The 18314-nt window shown below is 52.0% G+C and overlaps 1 protein-coding gene across 1 annotated transcript in view; it reads left to right on the forward strand.

Annotated features, from left to right (window-relative positions):
- GALNT2 (polypeptide N-acetylgalactosaminyltransferase 2) overlaps positions 1–4720 on the forward strand; it is a 215067-nt gene extending 210347 nt beyond the window's left edge. The window contains exon 16 of the mRNA XM_031016643.3: positions 1905–4720. Coding sequence (XP_030872503.3) covers positions 1905–2060 — 156 coding nt within the window. The 3' untranslated portion in view covers positions 2061–4720. The remainder of the gene's footprint in view (positions 1–1904) is intronic.
- The last annotated feature ends 13594 nt before the right edge of the window (positions 4721–18314 follow it).

Below are 18314 nucleotides of genomic sequence, written 5' to 3' on the forward strand. Positions count from 1 at the left end.
GTGACAGGCAGTCCCTCCAGTGGCCAGAATCAGATTCCGTTCATTCCGAATTCTTTGTTGAGAAGATTCCTGGCTGCTCAGAGTAACAGGGCAGCCTCAATACATACACACTTTACATGACAATGGGGAAAAACAGCATGAGGGGTGATTGACAGCAACGAGGGAGCTGGAAATGAAAGAGGCAATGACGGGCACTTAGCAAAAGCCTCCCCGGCTCCTCTGATTGCACTGTCTTTCCCTGCTGGCAAGAACTCCAGGTGAGCAGGTAGACGGAAATAAGGAAGGCAGGGTACAAGTGACAACATCCGCGCAGGTCGGGTCCCCAGCACTGGGCTCCTCTGCCTGCACCGACTCCTCCCTGCCTCACTCACTGGCCCCTCGAGAGGAAGCTCCTTAGCAAATTTTATCTTGGCGCTGAACTGGCTTTGCCAGTTGGAACATTTGGTTTCCAGGCACGTCCATGTTTTCATATGATGTGCATATTTGCAGAGTCAAAGGGGAAAGGGAGGCAGGAGTGAGAAAATTTAATTCTGCAATGTCAAAAGGATTTGCAAAAAATACTTAGGTGAAGGAGCTTTCGTGCACACAGTATAAAAAATTAATTAGAACCACAGACTTCATTATTTGAAACAAGAGCTTTGGAGAAGAAAAAAATGTTACTCTTTGTTTTTTAAGAACAAACATTAGAGATTTTTAAAGGGGGATTTTTCTTTTTTTCTTTTTTTTTTTTTTTAAGAGACAGGATCTCACTCTGTTGCTTAAGACTGGAGTGCAGGGGTGGGTATGACCATAGCTCACTGCAGCCTCCAACTCCTGTGCCCAAGCGATCCTCCCACCTCAGCCTGCAAGGAGCTAGGACAACAGGCATGCACCACCATGCCCTGCTAATTTTTTTAAAAAAATGTTTGTAGAGATGGGTTCTTGCTATGTTGCCCAGGCTGGTCTTGAACTCCTGGCCTCAAGCGATCTTCCTGCCTCGGCCTCCCAAAGTGCTGGGATTAGTGGCGTGAGCCGCCTGCACTCAGGCTGAAAGGGGTATTTATGTTACTTGCTAAACAGGGCTCCTCAGATTTCCTTCAGGCTGGGTTGTGCACTTTGATTCTGGCTTAGTTGGTGGGTAACAGGTATGTGGGTTGAGTTTGGTTGTTCGCTTGATTTGAGTGTTAGTAAAGAGGCATCGTACCCTGTACTTTACAAGCGGCATGTTCAGAACTCAGCAGACATTGGTCCCTGCCATACAGAGCACCAGGGGGCTCAAGGGTAGCAGAGACAAGTTTCTCATATCCACCAAGGAGCTTGCACACCAGTAGAGAACAGACTATATAGAAATAGGCTTCTCAATGCTATGTTCTGTTCACACAACCATCTCTCTTCCTGACATTTGGCCTGACACTGTTCCTCTGGCACCCCCGAGCAGAAAACCCTAAGTGGGAGCATGGAGGTGCCCAGACCAAGGCCTCCAGGCAGGGCTGCTTTCCAACAGCCAGGGGAGGAGCTGGCCCTACGTTGTGTGGATCTCTTCTTGGGGTGAACCATCACTGGATCAAGCTTTCATACGAAGGCATGCAAATTCCCCTACATCAAATCCTGTGTTAATGACGAAGGGGTGGGTGCCCAGAGCTCTGGGGCTCAGAGGAGGGGACACCCACAGAAAGTTTGGGGCAGGAGATGTTCTGAGTTTTGATCCAAGGCAGAGAATATGTTTCCTTCCTGGGTCCCAGCAGCACCTGTGGCTGGTTTCCTGTGGGGCTGCTGCAAGCTCCCCGGCCGTTCAGATGAGAGGCTGGGAAAAACGTGTCTATCTGTGAGTTTCTAATGCAGCCACAAGGTCCTGAATTCACACGAATCTGTTTGTACTCCTTTGCTTGTGCCCACACTCTAAGGCACTCTCCTGTGTCTTGCAGAAATGGGAACAGATCGAGGGCAACTCCAAGCTGAGGCATGTGGGCAGCAACCTGTGCCTGGACAGTCGCACGGCCAAGAGCGGGGGCCTGAGCGTGGAGGTGTGTGGCCCGGCCCTTTCGCAGCAGTGGAAGTTCACGCTCAACCTGCAGCAGTAGGAGGGTCCGGGAGGCCCTGCCGTCCTGTCTCCTGCACCATTGGGTGGAGTCTGGTGATCACATTATTGATTATGTTTCTTAAACTTTCCGCGAAACTAATATACCTCAGTATTCCATCATGGTCTGAAAGTCAAACTTCGGCAAGGCACGGGCGACTGTGCAGACACAGCAGCGGCAAGAAGCGAGAACTGCCCTCCCCCTCCTCTCGGTGCAGCCCAGCCGGGCCCCCTTCCCCAGGCCGGAGCGCCCCTCTTCCTTCCAGCTTTCACTTCTGCCGGCTCCGCAACTGAGTGACACCCAGCGACAACCGACCCGGGAGTGGTAGAAGCAACTGAACAGATGCGTGCGAGCTGAGGACAGGGCGGGAGGAGGGGGCACACATGCCCCAGGGGAGCGAGGAGAACTCTTGAAATCTCCATTTTCAATCCCTTCGAAATCACGTATGGTTTCCACAAAGCCGAGTCGTGTCACGTGGCAGGTTTACGTCGATAGTCCCTCTCTCCGCTCCTCCATTCGCAAGTGTCTTCCTGGGCCAGACTCCCCTCCACCTGATGTACTTGCTATATTGAGGATGAAGTTTTCTATGGTGGGACACTAAATATAAAGCTATATAGAGAAAGAATGTACGGTCAGTTCCCTATGGTTTCTGTAGATCATCGTCATCTTGTAAATTCCCCACAAAGCCGTTCGCAGCTTCCGGGAGAAGGGGCCAGAGCCCGGTGGGGCCAGTTTCTCACAGAGGGAGGAGGTGGCCTTTGTCCCCTGGAGCCCGATCAGCCAGTTGGTGCTACCGCTGTGGCCAGCTGGGGGGCTTCCTCCAGACCACCGGCCTCGGCCCTGGCATCCCTGTTGGGCGTCAGTCAGCCTGAGAGTCACTGCTGTGCGTCAGAATCCGCTTTGCGTGCTGTGCGTCTCTGTGAACCTGGAGCAGTTACTTATTTTGACAGATATCACTTTGGGTCTTTTTACATTACATTTCTTTTCTCTAAGGAATATAAGACATACCCCATAGCTCTCAGTGTGAGCCAGCGATACCGCTGCCCCCTGGCGACAGGGCAGACCAATGATGCCAGGCAGCTGTCACACGCTAGCATTGGCTTCATTTTGATCTGAGCCCTGCACGCTGAGCCTTCAGAATTAATGGCCAGCAGTGTCAGGGATGAGCCCGTCAGCCAGGGCACAGGCCTGGCTCACAGTCCTGCACACCTGCTGGCCTGGGGAGCTCCAGCCAGGCAGCGAGTCCTGCCCCGCCCGCAGCTCCCTCCCACACCCCACCTGGCCAAGGTGACTGCTTCAGGGGGCTTTGGGGAAAGAATTAGGAAGGGTCAGAACCAAACAATACCTGCTCATTTACACTGAGGATTCAGGGCGGGAGACAGGAGCCTTGGGGTCCTGTTAAGCCACAGACAGTTATGAACTGAAAGTCATAACGGGGAGAGGTGCCTGGCTTCTGCCTGGGTGCTCAGGAATGTTCCTCGTCACCCCTGCCACTCTGTGGTTGGTTCCCTGCTTCCTCCTCCACTCCTGGCCGCCTTCTCCAGCACCGCACACACAGATGCTCAGTCTCAGAGAGGCTGGCACGGCCTGGCAGTCTGAGAAAAGCGTCAGTTAGGCACACCTGCAGGCCCCTCGGAGGGACAGCGGTGGCCTTGGAGTTAGGAGCCACCCTGGGAGGTTGTGCCGGTGCCATGCTCCTCCCTGTGTCTTGTATGAAAGGGGCCACTGTGTGTCTTCCTCCCCGGCAGGAGCCCCACGGGTGTGCATTGTAGGACAGCGGCCCTGAGGTGGAAGCCTGGCTGGAGGGCTGCCCTATAGGTCTTCTCTTCCCGCCTCCCCTGCCATGCAACCAGATGTGTTCTGAGTGGGCAGCATGCCCCCACGCTGGAGTAACTCCGCACGCTTCTGTCTTTCACGGTGGGCACTTGGGGGAGCCTGAGGAAAACCCCCTTAGGTACCTGTGCGAAGCTGTGGAATGCAGGCCAGAGCAGGGTGTGCTTAGCCCCCAGCACCCAGGTTCTTTGGTCAGACCCTGTCACCTGCGAGCTGCTACTACTGTAAGGAGGGAAAAAAAATGGACGAATCTGGCTTGTTTTAAAATCACGTTTCTTGATGAATCCTTTGCCCCCACACCTTTACCCCGCCCGCGCCCCTAGGCCCTCTCAGCCTTCCTATCATCGGATGTGTCTACCCAGACCCTTGTGCGGCCCGTGCCCTGGGGGCAGCGTCCTGTCCCTGAGCTGGGAGGCGGCTTTGGATGGTCCGGGCGTCAAGAGCAGGGGTGGGCCGGGGAGGGGTGCTTTGCGGTGAGCTATGTTTACATGACACAGTGTGCCAAAGTGACTTACTGTGGTTGCGTCAGGACTCTCTCACCCTCCCACTCCTGTTTTTAAAACTCAGAATTCTTTCCTAAGAGCCCTTCGAGCAAAGCGTGCCGAAGTTAGTTGTCTTCTCTGTGGTGGTCCTTTCTTACGTCTTCATAAAAGCTCAGATGATGGTATCTGTGAGTATGTTTTGCAAATTCAAAATATAGTTTGGTAATTTTTTTTTCCAGTTGATTTTTAAAAAGAACTGCTGTACAGAGCTTGTACTTTGTCCATTTTATAGATGGAAACCATCCTTGAAAATTGTTTAACTTAAATAAAGAGAAGATACTTTCTAGATACCGCTCTTTGCTGGCCAGAGTCTGTCCTGGTGTGTGAGGGCTGGGTGGGGTGGGTGTGGGGACTGGGATTGGGGTCAGCCTTCTGCAGCTCCTCCTCAGTGGCCGTTTCTTATCACCTTTTGCAGATGTGCTTTTATTGCTGTGCCCTTCTTTGGTTGGTTATTCTTACTTGTAATAATAATCATCATTTGTGGAGTGTTTATGATGTGCCAGGCACCCAGCCAAGCCCTTAAATACATTTGCATTTTACAGCCACAGGGGAAGCTGGTGAAGGAAGTTGCTAGCCTGCTGAAGGTCACGTCCTTCCTGTGTACCTGCCTGGAGCCAGCCCTTGGCACTCGCACCCAGACCCTGTGCTCCAAACCAGGGGGCAAATATTTTTACAGTTTTTCAAGTAGTTAAGATTTATAGACTTGTTTACCAGTTACCTGGGGCTCTTCAGTTCCATCCAGGCATCTCTGAGGTTCTTCAGATACTATTTATTTATTTTTTTTTTTGAGACGGAGTCTTGCTCTGTCACCTAGGCTGGAGTGTGGTGGCACAATCTGGACTCACTGCAACCTCCGCCTCAGTGATTCCAGCGATTCTCCCACTTCAGCCGCCAAGGTAGCTGGGATTACAGGCACTCACCACCATACCTGGCTAATGTTTTGAATTTTTAGTAGAGATGAGGTTTCACCATACTGGCCAGGCTGGTCTTGAACTCCTAACCTCAAGTGATCTGCCAGCTTCGGCCTCCCAAAGTGCTGGGATTACAGGCGTGAGCCACTGCACCTGACCTTCAGTACCTTTTAAATTCCTGCATTTGAGCCAGGCCACAGTAGTGCGTGCCTGTAATCCCAGCTATTCAGGAGGCTGAGGCAGGAGGATCGCTTGAGCCCAGGAGTTTAAGACCAGCCTGGGCAATGAAGCAAGATTCCCATCTCAACAACAGAAGCAAAAGTACCTACATTTGAACAGCCCCACAAGGGTTCAAGGAAACATAACCTTGACCAATTATTTAACAATTTTTTTTTCAAGACAGAATCTCACTTTGTCGCCCAGGCTGGAGCACAGTGGTGTGATCTTGGCTCACTGCAACCTCTGTCTCCTGGGTTCAAGTGATTCTCCTGCCTCAGCCTCCCGAGTAGCTGGGATTACAGGCCCCCACCACCACACCCGGCTACTTTTTTGTATTTTTAGTAGAGACGAGGTCTCACCATGTTGCCCAGGCTGGTCTCAAACTCCTGACCTGAAGTGATCCACCCGCCTCGGCCTCCCAAAGTACTGGGATTACAGGCATGAGCCACTGCACCTGGCCCAAATTATTTAGCAATTTTGATTGACATTGGGGTGAAGTAGGAGGTTGGCCACTGGCAGGACTGGCCCAAATGAGTGTCTGAAACCTTCTAGAGACCACATGTAATCCATTTTCTTTCCCTATTATTTGGGACACCAAAAATTTGCTGCCATCTGAGAAAACTAAAGGAACTCTCAGCATCGTTTTGTAGCACCCACTGGAGCCCCTTAGGGATCCCGTGTGTGGTGCCTGCTCTGGCAACAGGGAGAGGTTTATTTATTCGGTAACTATTTGTTGAAAACCTGTGTTGCGCTGAGAGTCCCAAGGAAGACCCAGGGTGAGGAGGAAACACGTTAAATGGTGACAAATAGGACAAGCCAAATGCAGGCTCTCGGCCTGGCGGGTGCTGCACCCTTGTTGGAGCCGTGTCTCAAAGGTTCTGTGGGATTCGGACTTGGCGGGGGAGAGCGTTGCCGGCAGGGGCGCAGCGTCTGAGAAGTCCCATCACCAGGACATAGCAGCAAGATCCCCTGATGGGGACAGCCTGGGAGGAAGAGGACAGACTGGCAGGCGGGCCCGTGCGTGAGCATTGTGAATGCTGGGGAAGGCCGTGGGGGTGGGGAATGACAGGAGTTCCTGACTGGAGCAGAGAGGGTCAGACTTGCAACGCTTTCCAGAATGAAATATCCAACCCAACTCAGCGATTGGATTCTGCGGTATAACTTCACATTGTCAAGAATATTCAACCAGAAAAATCAAACGCCTCTGACACACTCTTCTGTTCATGGACTTACCTACAGAAGAGAAGAGAAAACTCTCTTCTCAGCAGTTCTTGCCTATTTCTCAGCAATCTCCTAATACAATTGCTGTATTTGATTTTATGCATTGTGTGTGCCTGCAAATAACATACATCCTGTTTCCAAAAGCTATCGTCTCCCCTAGGGTTCCGAAGAGGTCAAAGAGGAGTGTTCGCTTAGCAGTTTCTGCCTGAGCTCCTGGGGCCCCAGGCTGGGGTGGTCTGGACAGGGGGCTACAGAGAAGACCTTTTGGTCCTCAGCCCAGGTGACACCCACGGGTGAGTCAGATTTGAACCAGACTCTGGATGCAATTATAAGGAGCACTGTAGAGCAGTAGCCATGATTTCCTCTTCAGGAATAAAGATCCAGTCTCAACAAGGTGCCAGCCTCCTGAAGGGCGTGGAAAGAACCCTTGCGGGGCACCGAAGCCACTGATTCACACTCGCTGCGGAGTTTCCCCGAGACTGTCCTTGCTCTCAAGTTGGCAGAATTGTCTATTGGAGAGCTTCCATAAAAAGCCCACCTAAATGGAGGCTAGATTAAAAGAGATGTTGTCTTGTATAACAAGAAATCCAAAGGTGATGGGATTCCACGTTGATCCTGGGGCTTGACATTGCTGTGGACAAACTGCTCCCTGTCTGAGCGCCCCTCCCCTCCATCCCCTCCCACCGTGGTTCATTTAGTACAGTGGGTGCTCGGGTCTCCGTCTGTTCACGTTGCTGTAAAGGAATATTGGAAACGGTAGGTTATTTGGCTCATGGTTCTGCAGATCGTACGAGGAGCATGGCTCCAGCGTCTGCTTCTGGGGAGGCCTCAGGAAGCTTCCACTGGTGGAAGGCAGAGGGGAGCAGGCATGGCATGGCGAGAGGGGCGGGAGGAGCCAGGCTCTTTTCAACAATCAGTTCTCACTCACTCCTGTGATAATGGCACCAAGCCATTCAGGGGGAACCCACCCCCACAGTCCAAACACTTCCACCACGCCTCACCTCCAACATTGAGGGTCAGAGTTCAACATGAGACTTGAAGTGGACAAACGTGTAACATTTATCACTGAGCAGACCTGGAGCGTGCTGCCTCCTGTGCATCTTTGTTTTTTGACTTAGGGAAGATGCACCTTTGCCAGTGACCACCCCACCCCTTAGTCTCCCCACCCCTTAGACTCCCCACCTCTTAGTCTTCCCGGGTCCCACTGCCCAGAGCCGGGTCCTCGGGAAGCCGGGAAGCAGTCACCTCCCACCTCCTCCCATGTCATGGAAGTGGGTTTTGCTGGCAAGGAGGACAGGGAAGGGATGACTACTCATTGAGCAGCCCAATGCCCACCACACTTGCCATCACTGGAAGAATTCTGGCAGCAGCAGATGGACAGGGGTGGCAGCGTGGTCTCAGGATTCCTTCATCCTAAGAGAGGCAGTCGCAGACCCTGTTGAGCCCCTTCACCCTGTTGATGCCATGGACTCCTTTGGCGTGAGCCATCAGCTCAGGGCCTCCTCTCAGAAGGTGTTCAAATGAATAAAACACATTGATTACATGGGATTACAAAGAAGTCTAATTATACCGAGACACAGTTATCAAAATATTTTCCTAATATGTGCTGCTTAATGCATTAAATAACAAGTCTTCCTGTCTAATTGCTGCCATAATTTAAAGTAGTGATGAGCATAAACAATGTTTTGAAAAAGCTACAATAATTAATGTGATGAAAATATCTGTGATTTTTTAATTAGTGACAAAGTTCCTATTTTGTTGTCGACATTCGTTGTAGAGTGTTCCATTTCAGTTGGAGGTTGTGAAAATAACAATGTCATTTTTCCCATCTAAGTTGCTGGACCCCCTAAATTCTAAGCATCTCCGTGTCGGTGAGATGCATGGTCCCCACTGTCCCGGAGTCTCCGTGACTTTGTCATCTCCCTGCTGCAGGGTCAAAGGGGTGTTCTCCAGGGCCCAGGCAGCTGCCCAGAGCTCTAATCCTGATTCCAAGAGCAAAAACGGGAACAGACCGCCCTTGAGGACAGGCGCTGCTGGAGCCAAGAGACTCACAGTCGGTCACCTGATTTGCATTTATATTGAGAAATCACAGCTGGAGGGTACCCTGGCAGATGGGTGAGGCTGAGCCACTCAGGCTCTAGGGAAGCCACGCTGTCCTCACAGTGCCCACCCATTGATCTGTGACACGTGGGCCAAGGGGCGTGGGATTTTGCTGGTCAGCTTCTCTCCCTGTTGAAGCCGCATGGGAAGGAAGTGGGCAGAAGACTGCTCAGCAAGCAAGGAGCCAGAGTACCGAATGCAAGGACCTTCACAAAGGGCCTCTTGAGGTGGAAAGACGGAGGCATTTCTGCGCTGCTGCGGGCATGGCCTCAGCCACGAAACTGTCATTTGGAGACTGCTTGGCCTGGACTCCAGCTCAGGACGTGCAGGGCGGGTGCTGCCTAATGCCTCATCTGGGCCTGCCAGGTCTGCAGCAGGAGGGTGGGTAGGATGGGAAGGAGCCCATCCTGGGACAGAGCATGTAAACGCATAGCCACCACTGTCGGGTGCCACACAGGAGTGAAGTCCAGGAGTGAAAAGAAACACTTGAGGGAAAGGAAGAGGGGTGAACAGAGGAGGTGGCACTGGGTGTGACTTCTCAGGCCCTGGAATGGGTGTCCCACCCTCCAAATAACCTCTCATCTCTACACAAAGACGTTACCCCCATTTTACCCCTGGGGAAACTGAGGCTCTGATCAGCTAAGTCATTTGCCTAATTTACCCACACAGTGCCAAGTTAAGCACCCAGGCTGCGACTGTCCCCTTCCTGGTCCAGTGGGGACACGGGGACAGGAGGTGATGGGAAGTGAAATGGGCCTTTGGTCGTAGCCAGGGGAGGGGCAGTGACTCCCGTTGCTAACAGGGAAAGCTGGAGTCGCCTCCGCCCGCCGGCTCATGAGGGCTGGAGGGGAGGAGTCAGGAGACTCGGGGTGGGAGAGATGGGCTCCACCGCTGCATCCTGCCACCCACCACCTGTGTCACCATGGGATGTCACTGAGCCTGCTCTGTGAAATGGGGACCCTTCTGTTCACCCTGGAAAATCACTGTCAAGATAGAGAGGAAGCACGAAAAGTGCCTCCTGGCCATGCAGTGGCTCCGCCTGCAATCCCAGCACTTGAGGAGGCCAAGGCAGGAGGATCGCTTGAGTCCAGGAGTCTGAGACCAGCCTGGGCAACATAGTGAGACCCCCATCTCTACAAAATAATAATCATCATAAGCTGGGCATGGTGATGCACCCCTGTGGTTGGGCTACTTAGGATGGCTTCAGCCCAGAAGTTTGAGGCTGCAGTGAGCCGTAATTGCACCACTGTACTCCAGCCTGGAGCAAGACCCTGTCTCAAAAAAAAAATTTTTTTTAATTTGCCTTCTGATCCAGGCCAGCCCAGAGCTGCAGCCTGGCTCCCATGAGCCTTCCCAGCTTTCCCGGCAGGTCTGTGGGGCCGTCCAGAAGGAAAGGGACTGGAGTAGGGGAGCCAATGGGATTTCCATATCTGCCAAGTCTTCAGGGAATGTGGGATGGCACGGGGACCCGGGAAATAAGGGTGGAGGTGTTAGCCCTGCATTTTTACAGCCTAGAAGTGACGTCAGAGACCACCAGAGAGGGGGACGGCAGAGAGAGGGAGGACAGGGGCCTGGAAACACAGATCCACACACAGGCTGGAAAGGACCGAGCAAGACACTGCTGGCTGGGCAGAGGCAGCTGGAAGGAAAGGAAGGAAGGTGCGGGACAAACGAGGCTGCCCCACGGCCAGAGCCAGAGCACAGTGAGCTCTGGGAAGAGGTACCTGGATTTTTGGCAACAAGGAAGTTGGTCCGATGCCAGCAGGTGAGGAGCATCCTCCCCACGTGAGGAACACGGGGCTGGAGCAGGGGAGGACAGGGTATGTGGCCACTGGTTCAGGTGAGGATGTCTGGGACGGACCTGAGAAGCCGGGGCTGATGGGACAGCGAGGGGACAGAGAACTCTCCGGAAGCTTCTGGCTCCGGGGCAGAGGGCCGAGCTAAGGGGTGGCATGGGTAGCCACCGTTTCCCTCCCACTCCCCCAGCCCCCTGCACCGGGGATTTTGAGGCTGTCTGCACTTCATATGTTTGAGAGAAACCCACGATTGTAGAGCTGAAGATGTAGAATTTGGCCCGCAGGTAACTGCACACCAACCAGGACCAGCCCTGCTCATGAGCTTCACTGAGGCACCCATTTCATCACACAAGGGGCCAACCAGAGGCCAATTCTGGAGATGTCAATGTCTGTGCGCCTCCACCCCAAAATTCATAGATTGAAATCCTAACCCCCAAGGCAATGATATTAGGAGGTGGGGTCTTAGGGAGGTGGGCAGGTCATGAGGATGGCCCTGATCCAGTCTGACTGCTGTGCTCATAAGAGATGATGACACGGACGCACACAAAGGGGCGGCCACATGCGGACGCAGGGAGAAGACAGCCGTCCCATGCCATGGAGAGGCTTCAGGAGCAACCAACCCTGCAGACACCTTGATCCTGGACTTCCGGCATCTGGGGCTGTGCGTTGTGCAAGCCCCCCAGCCTGCACTGTTTTGTTCTGGCAGCCCCAAGCTGACTCATACAAGCCCAGAGCCCTCGCAATTCCCACACGCCACATGCAACGCTCAGCTGCACCTCCTGCCAGCTCCAAACCCCATGGCACAGGGTGCACACTTGTGTGTCCATATGGTCAGCTTTCAGCCCTGGACAGGGCTTCTAAGGTCCCATCCCATGACATGCTCCCCAGCACCTGGGTCCTCCTTCCGACACTCCCAACATGTGTTCTGGCATCAGCTGGGGGGCCATGCTTGTGCTGGGAGCTTAGAAGGTGAGAGCTAATGTTCACTGGGCACCTGCCATGCTCCAGAAATGATGCCAGCTTCTCATTCAGGGCTCACTTCCACCTTTCAACAGATGGACCAAGTAGGACTTAGAAAGCTTAAGGCATATGTGAGTCATGTCAGAACAGGAATTTGAACCCAGCTCTCAAACTTCAAAGCCCTGTTCTTTGTATGACACTTGTGCTTCTCAAACCTTGCTGCATATTCCAATTACCTTGGGAGTGAAACAACAACAATGCAATCCTGCAGTCCCTGGAGCTACGGTCTGCTGTGTTTGCAAAGCTCCCCAGAGGCTCAGAAAGTACAGCTGGGTTGGAAACCAAACCAGTGCTTCCCCAACCTCAGTGCACAGCAGAGTCTCCAGGAGGGCTTGTTAAAACAGAGGCCCGGGGCCCAGTCCCCAAGTTTCTGATTTGGCAGGACTGGGGTGGGATTTGAGAATTCATATTTCTTTTCTTTCTTTTCTACTCCTTCTTCTTCTCCTTCTTCATTTTTCTTTCTTTCTTTCTTTCTTTTTGAGATGGAGTTTCCCTCTTGTCCAGGCTGGAGTGCAGTGGTGTGATCTCGTCTCACTGCAACCTCTGCCACCTAGGTTCAAGTGATTCTCATGCCTCAGCCTCCAGAGTAGCTGGGATTATAGGCACCCACCACCACGCCCAGCTAATTTTTGTATTTTAGTAGAGATGGGGTTTTACCATGTTAGCCAGGCTGCTCTCGAACTCCTGACCACAGGTGATCCGTCCACCTCGGCCTCCCAAAGTGCTGGGATTACAGGCATGAGCCACCATGCCTGCCCTCATCTTCATTTTTTTTAGAGACAGAGTCACCCACACTGGAATGCAGTGGTGTCAATCATAGCTCACTCCAGCCTTGAACTCCCAGGCTTAAGCAATCTACCCACCTCAGCCTCCCGGGTAGCTTGGGACTACAGGCACACAACACCATGCCTGGTTAATTTTTTGTATTTATTGTAGACACTGGGTTTCACTATGTTGCCCAGGGTGGTCTCAAACTCCTAGTCTCAAGTAATCACCCACCTTGGCCTCCCAAAGTGTTGGGATTACAGGCATGAGCCACTGTGCCTGGTGGAAGTTTATAGTTCTAATGACTCCTAGGTGATGCTGATGCTGCTGGCCTGGGAACCACACTCTGAGGAGGCACAAGGCACTTAGTTCAGGCCGTGGCTAGTTTAGACAATAGGGATTGCCCACACTTCATACCAAAGGGTTATTACTGAGTTGCATGGAGGCCTGGAGAAGCGGTAGTGGGTAGGGCTCAGGTTGTGGTTCTGGGGCCGGACTGCTTGGTTCATGGCCTCAGGTCCGCTATTCCTGTGCCCTTGGATGCTTCATGGCTCGGATGTGGACCCTGTTACATGACCTCAGTCTCACCATCTCCGCTGTCTGTGCTCAGCTTCCTCCTCAGTTAAATGGGGAAACGAAATTCACAAAGTTGGCCGGGCGCGGTGGCTCACGCCTGTAATCCCAGCACTTTTGGAGGCCGAGGCGGGTGGATCACGAAGTCAGGAGATCGAGACCATCCTGGCTAACACGGTGAAACCCCATCTCTATTAAAAATACAAAAAATTAGCCGGGCGTGGTGGCAGGTGCCTGTAGTCCCAGCTACTCAGGAGGCTGAGGCAGGAGAATGGCCTGAACCTGGGAGGCGGAGCTTGCAGTGAGCCGAAATTGCGCCACTGCACTCCAGCCTGAGCAACAGAGCAAGACTCCGTCTCAAAAAAAAAAAAAAGAAAAGAAAAGAAAAAAGAAAAGAAATTCACAAAGTTAGAGCCATGGGGTGGTGAGATTCTCTCACTCCCCCTCTACCATGACCTGCTTCGTCAGAAAACCATTCCCTCTTCTGCTGCTTGAAGGGCTTTAATATCATGGATCTGCACCTCGTAGTTTCAATTTGGAATTTTTTAGTTCAGAGGACTTTGAGTGACAGACATTCTAAAAATCAAAGTAGGTAACAAAATGAATAAGGGTTGCAGAGAGTATTCAAATGCGGACAGTGAGAGCTCATGGAGGTGAAGAATCAGGCCTTGATCTGCGCAGTTACCCAGAAAGTAGAATCCCTCATGGATGCTGAGCTTGGGGCTGAGGCCGCCAGCTCCCTCTCTGCACTTTAGAAACAGGTCTGCATGTAACCCACCTAAACACAGCCTTCTAACCTCTCTGTTCTTCTTCTCCTGGATGAAAGATTTGGGTGATGAATAAAATGATAGGCTGGGCCACCCTTTTCCACCTCACCTGAAGGGCCAGGAAATAGAACTAAGAAGTGTGTTTAAGGAATCATTTTAGGCCTGGGGCAGTAGCTCACGTCTGTAATCCCAGCACTTCGGGAGGCTGAGGCTGGAAGATCACCTGAGCCCAGGAGTTGGAGACCAGCCTTGACAACATAGTGAGACCCTGTTGCTACAAAAAATTAAAAAATTAGCCAGGTGTGGTGGTGTGCACCTGTGGTCCCAGCTACTTGGGTGGCTGAGGTGGGAGGATCGCTTGAGCCTAGGAGTTGGAGGCTGCAGTGAGCTGTGACTGTGCCACTGCACTCCAGCCTAAGTGAAAGAGTGAGACCCTGTATGTAAAAAAAGGAAGAAATCATCTTAGTACAAGTTCTTCCTTTTGAAGAATTTCAGACACTTAATTGCTTTGTTTGTGCTAACTCTTTAAGGAAGCGGCTGGGTATAGGGCCAGCTCCCTGGGGGGAGCGGTGAAGTGGGGAGCAGTGGCGGTGACGAGGGGGGAGCGGTGAGGGAGGGAAGCGGTGTGGGGGGAGCGGTGAGGTGGGGAGCGGTGAGGGAGGGAGCGGTGAGGTGGGGAGCGGTGAGGCGGGGAGCCGTGAATGGGGGAGCGGTGAGGGGGCAAGTGGTGAAGCGGGGAGTGGCAGGTCCTCCTCTAGGGTGGCTGTTCTCTGCCCCTCACCCTGGGGTGCTGCTCTGCCGCCCGGCTCCTCACACTCTCCCTTGGATTCGAATGACAGCGTGACCTCGGGTCCCCTATTCCTGTGCCCTTGGATGCTCCAAGCAGGTGAGGAAAGGGAGGAAACAGGTTCCTGGGGCTTTAGCCACGTCGGGTGAGTAGAATCAGGAAATGTCCACCACGTCCTCTTCCTGCTGCCAGGGATGGCAGGGCTCCTGAGAAGGACGCCGCATCCCAGCGAGGCGAGGTCGGAGAGGGGGCCGGGGCACAGCTGCCAGAGTGATGGGCGCTCTTGTCTGTCAAAAGCCCCTTTTCATAATGGCCGTTTTGGGAGAAGAGAAGCTCAGGCTGGCAGCTTGGGTCTCACATACCTGACTGACTGTCATTAATTGCCTCTCGCAGGCTCTTGCCCTCTCTACCTCTCTCTCTTTCCTTCTCCCTCCCTCTCTCTCAACCTGCCTCTCTCTTTCCCTCCTCTCTCTCTCTCAACCTGCCTCTCTTTCCCTCCTCCCTCTCTCTCAACCTGCCTCTCTCTTTCCCTCCTCTCTCTCTCTCAACCTCTCTTTCCTGCTCCCTCTCTCTTTCCCTCTCCCTCTCTCTCTTTTTCTCCCTCCCTCCCTCTCTCTCTCAACCTGCCTCTCTCTTTCCCTTCCTCTCTTTCCTTCTCTTGCTCTAAAAACTCAGATGTTTTCTCCCCAAACACATTTTTTTCTTTGTTTGTTTGTTTTTGTTTTTGTTTTAATTTTAGCCAAGTTAGTCCCAAAGGCAGCAAATCCAAATTGTGAGGCCGTCTCAGGGGTGCATTATTCTAGGGAGGGCCTCTCTGACGTGTCCATGGGAGACACCCTTAGAGCAAGGAGAAGATGGGAAAGCTCATGGACACAGCCTGCACGTCAGCGGCCTGGGTCCAAAGCCAGGTCTTTCCAAGAGCTGTTGCCTGGGCAATGAAATGGAGAGATTTTGAAAAGCCTCTCTCAGCATGTCCACACCTGTCCTGCTGGCATGCCACCTGTGGTGTTATTAAAATCACTTGTCCTGTGGTGGCTGCTGCTACAATGTGTCTCCCAGAGGGGAGAGCCACGGTTCATTAACTTGATTATTAAGCTTCATTAACTTGACTCATCCACTACTAACTAACCGCGCACTGCCCTGAGAATCAGATGATGGCCTCACAGGCAGCAAGAGAAGGCAGAGACCCAGAGAGCCAGATGCACCCGTGTCCATGTGTGGACCAGGCAGCACGCTCTAGTGGAAGGCACCTGTGCTCCCGATGCCTGGCTGGACTCTTCGGGTGGGTCACGCTGCCATCCTGGAGATGCAGAGCCCCCTCCAATAAGCTTGTCAATGCTTTTCCCTGAGAGCTTTGTATGAAGGCATCCTCCTGTTAGGAAAACACACAGATGTTCACTGCCTTCAGGATTAAACCACGTGCATGCTGGCATCCAGGCTGGGACACACTGGCATTCAGCCTGGGAGGCTCTGAGCACCCAGGACAGGTGGGATTTGAGGCAGAGGAGTCAGTGAACAGGGGAACCAGCAGATGGGCATCAGTGAGCAGCTGAACGCAGCTGGAGAGAAAGGAGAAGCTAAGCCTGAGAATGGAAGCCAGCTCCATCACCCTCTCGGCCTGAGGATACTGGATTTGCTGTGGTGCTGTCATTGTGGAAGGAGACAGATCCCAGGAACTTTCATACCAGGAGGCCCGTGTCAACCTGCCTCTGTCCTCCTTCTGCAGGGACTATGCTGGCCTCTTCAAAGTCTAGGTCTTTCCAACCATCGTTTGTGGAAAGACTTTATGGCAAGGACCACGCAAGAGGCAGCAGACAGGGACGTCATTCATGTGAGACTCTGTAGTGTCTCCCCATGGGAAAGCCTGCTCTTTGGAGAGGGCAGGATGACCATAGAATTGCTCAGACTCGGTGGCCTGGCAGGTGCTGTGAGCAAACAGGTAAACAGCTTCAGGACAGGAGGCTTCAATCCCTTATCCTGCTCCCAAGCATTCGGGGAGACGGGGCCTAGAGAGAGACTGGAAAGGCTACAATGTGCTCAAGGAATGAAATGGCTTGTGGAGGGCTGCCCAGAGATGGTGGGTCCAGTTCAAATCAGTTCTGCCTCTGTTCATAATCCCACCCACACCAGGCATCAGCCGGAGCTGACCTGCAGGCCAGAAAGAAAGAAGGGGCCAGAAAGTTTAGTTCCATAAGGGCCAGATGGCCTGAGCAATGCCCATCAGTCAGACTTGTCTTGGGGATCGCTAAGATACAACTGTGCTGAAAGTGTTATACTTTTAGTAAAAAAAATACATTCTGAGGCTGGGCGGGGTGGCTCATGCCTGTCATCCCAGCGACTCAGGAGGCCGAGGCAAGAGGATCGCTTGAGGCCAGGAGTTCAAGACAAGCTTGGGCAACACAAGACCTCATCTCTACAAAAATAAGCAAACAAATAGATACACTTTGATACAGTTGATACAATAATATCAACTGACACTTGGATAGTATTAGGTTGGTGCAAAATTTATTGGGGTTTTTGCCATTATGTTTAATAACTTTTGCACCAACCTATATTTATAGTAGACTGAATAATTGCCAGGCAAAGATGTTAGGTCCCAATCTCTCATATAGAAGCCATGAGCCCATAGGGTGGAGCCCAAGCCATAGAGGGTTATCACCAGCCCCGAGCCCTAATGGAACATGCCCTAATGGAACTCCTGCCCTGCTGGAGTCCTTCATTGCGTGAGACTCATGACTCCTTTCTTCCTTTCACTGTTCCCTTTTGGAATGGGAGAGTCTATCATTGTTTCGCTGTTATACCACACCTGTCCCAACATTGCTTTTGGAATAAATTGATTTTCTAGTTTCACAGGTCCAGAGATAGAAAGGAATTTTTTTCCAGGATGAATCAGATCCAGAGTCCAACCCATATCTTAATCAGATGCTGTGATTTGGAATTTCTGAGTTAATGAGATTTAGATGAGATTTTGGATGTGAGTTGATTGTAGTGGATTGAGACTTTTGGGAACGTTGAAATGGGGTAAATATATTTTGCATGTGGAACAGACATGAATCTTTGGAGACCCAAGGGAGGACTCTGGTAGGCTGAATAATGGCCTGACCAAAGATATTAAGGTCTGTTATCCAAAAGGCCATCAGAGTGGCTAACTAGTAGGAAGGAGAGCTATATTGGTAGCATCAGCTTGCAAACTGGGAAGAGATCATCTCCAGTGTAGACTGAAAGTGCGCTCTTCAGAGGGGAACGGAGAGGCTGGGTTTTATGCCTAACAAGGTCTGCATTACACCAAAAAATAATACATATTCAGCAGGTTTGGGGGAGAAGCTATGCATGTTTATGAGGGGAGTTGAGCACATGTGCAATGGGTAACCATATATATAACATACATCCCATGTTCATTTTGGGGCAAGGTTTTAGCATTAAAATGAGGTGGCATTTGGCTCAAGTCAGAAGGTGAACTATATGACACAAAGTTTGTGTGCAGCCTCTATAGGCTGCTGAAACTGGCTTCAAGTCTGCAGGTGTTTATCAGAAAAGAACATTTGTAAGGCTGGTCCTCTGTCCAACAGAGTTGTAGTGGTCTGGGGTATAAAGCCGAGTTAGGCAGGATCTGATCATTTGCCTGATAGCTTCTATTGTTAGGGAGTTTTGCAAGACAGTGGTTTTCCTTGCAGCCATAAGAATTTAGAAATTTTCCATGCCAGCTGGGCCCCGAACCCTCAA

This window comes from Gorilla gorilla, chromosome 1 (genome assembly GCF_029281585.2).
Source record: "Gorilla gorilla gorilla isolate KB3781 chromosome 1, NHGRI_mGorGor1-v2.1_pri, whole genome shotgun sequence".
Taxonomy (NCBI): Eukaryota; Metazoa; Chordata; class Mammalia; order Primates; family Hominidae; genus Gorilla; species Gorilla gorilla.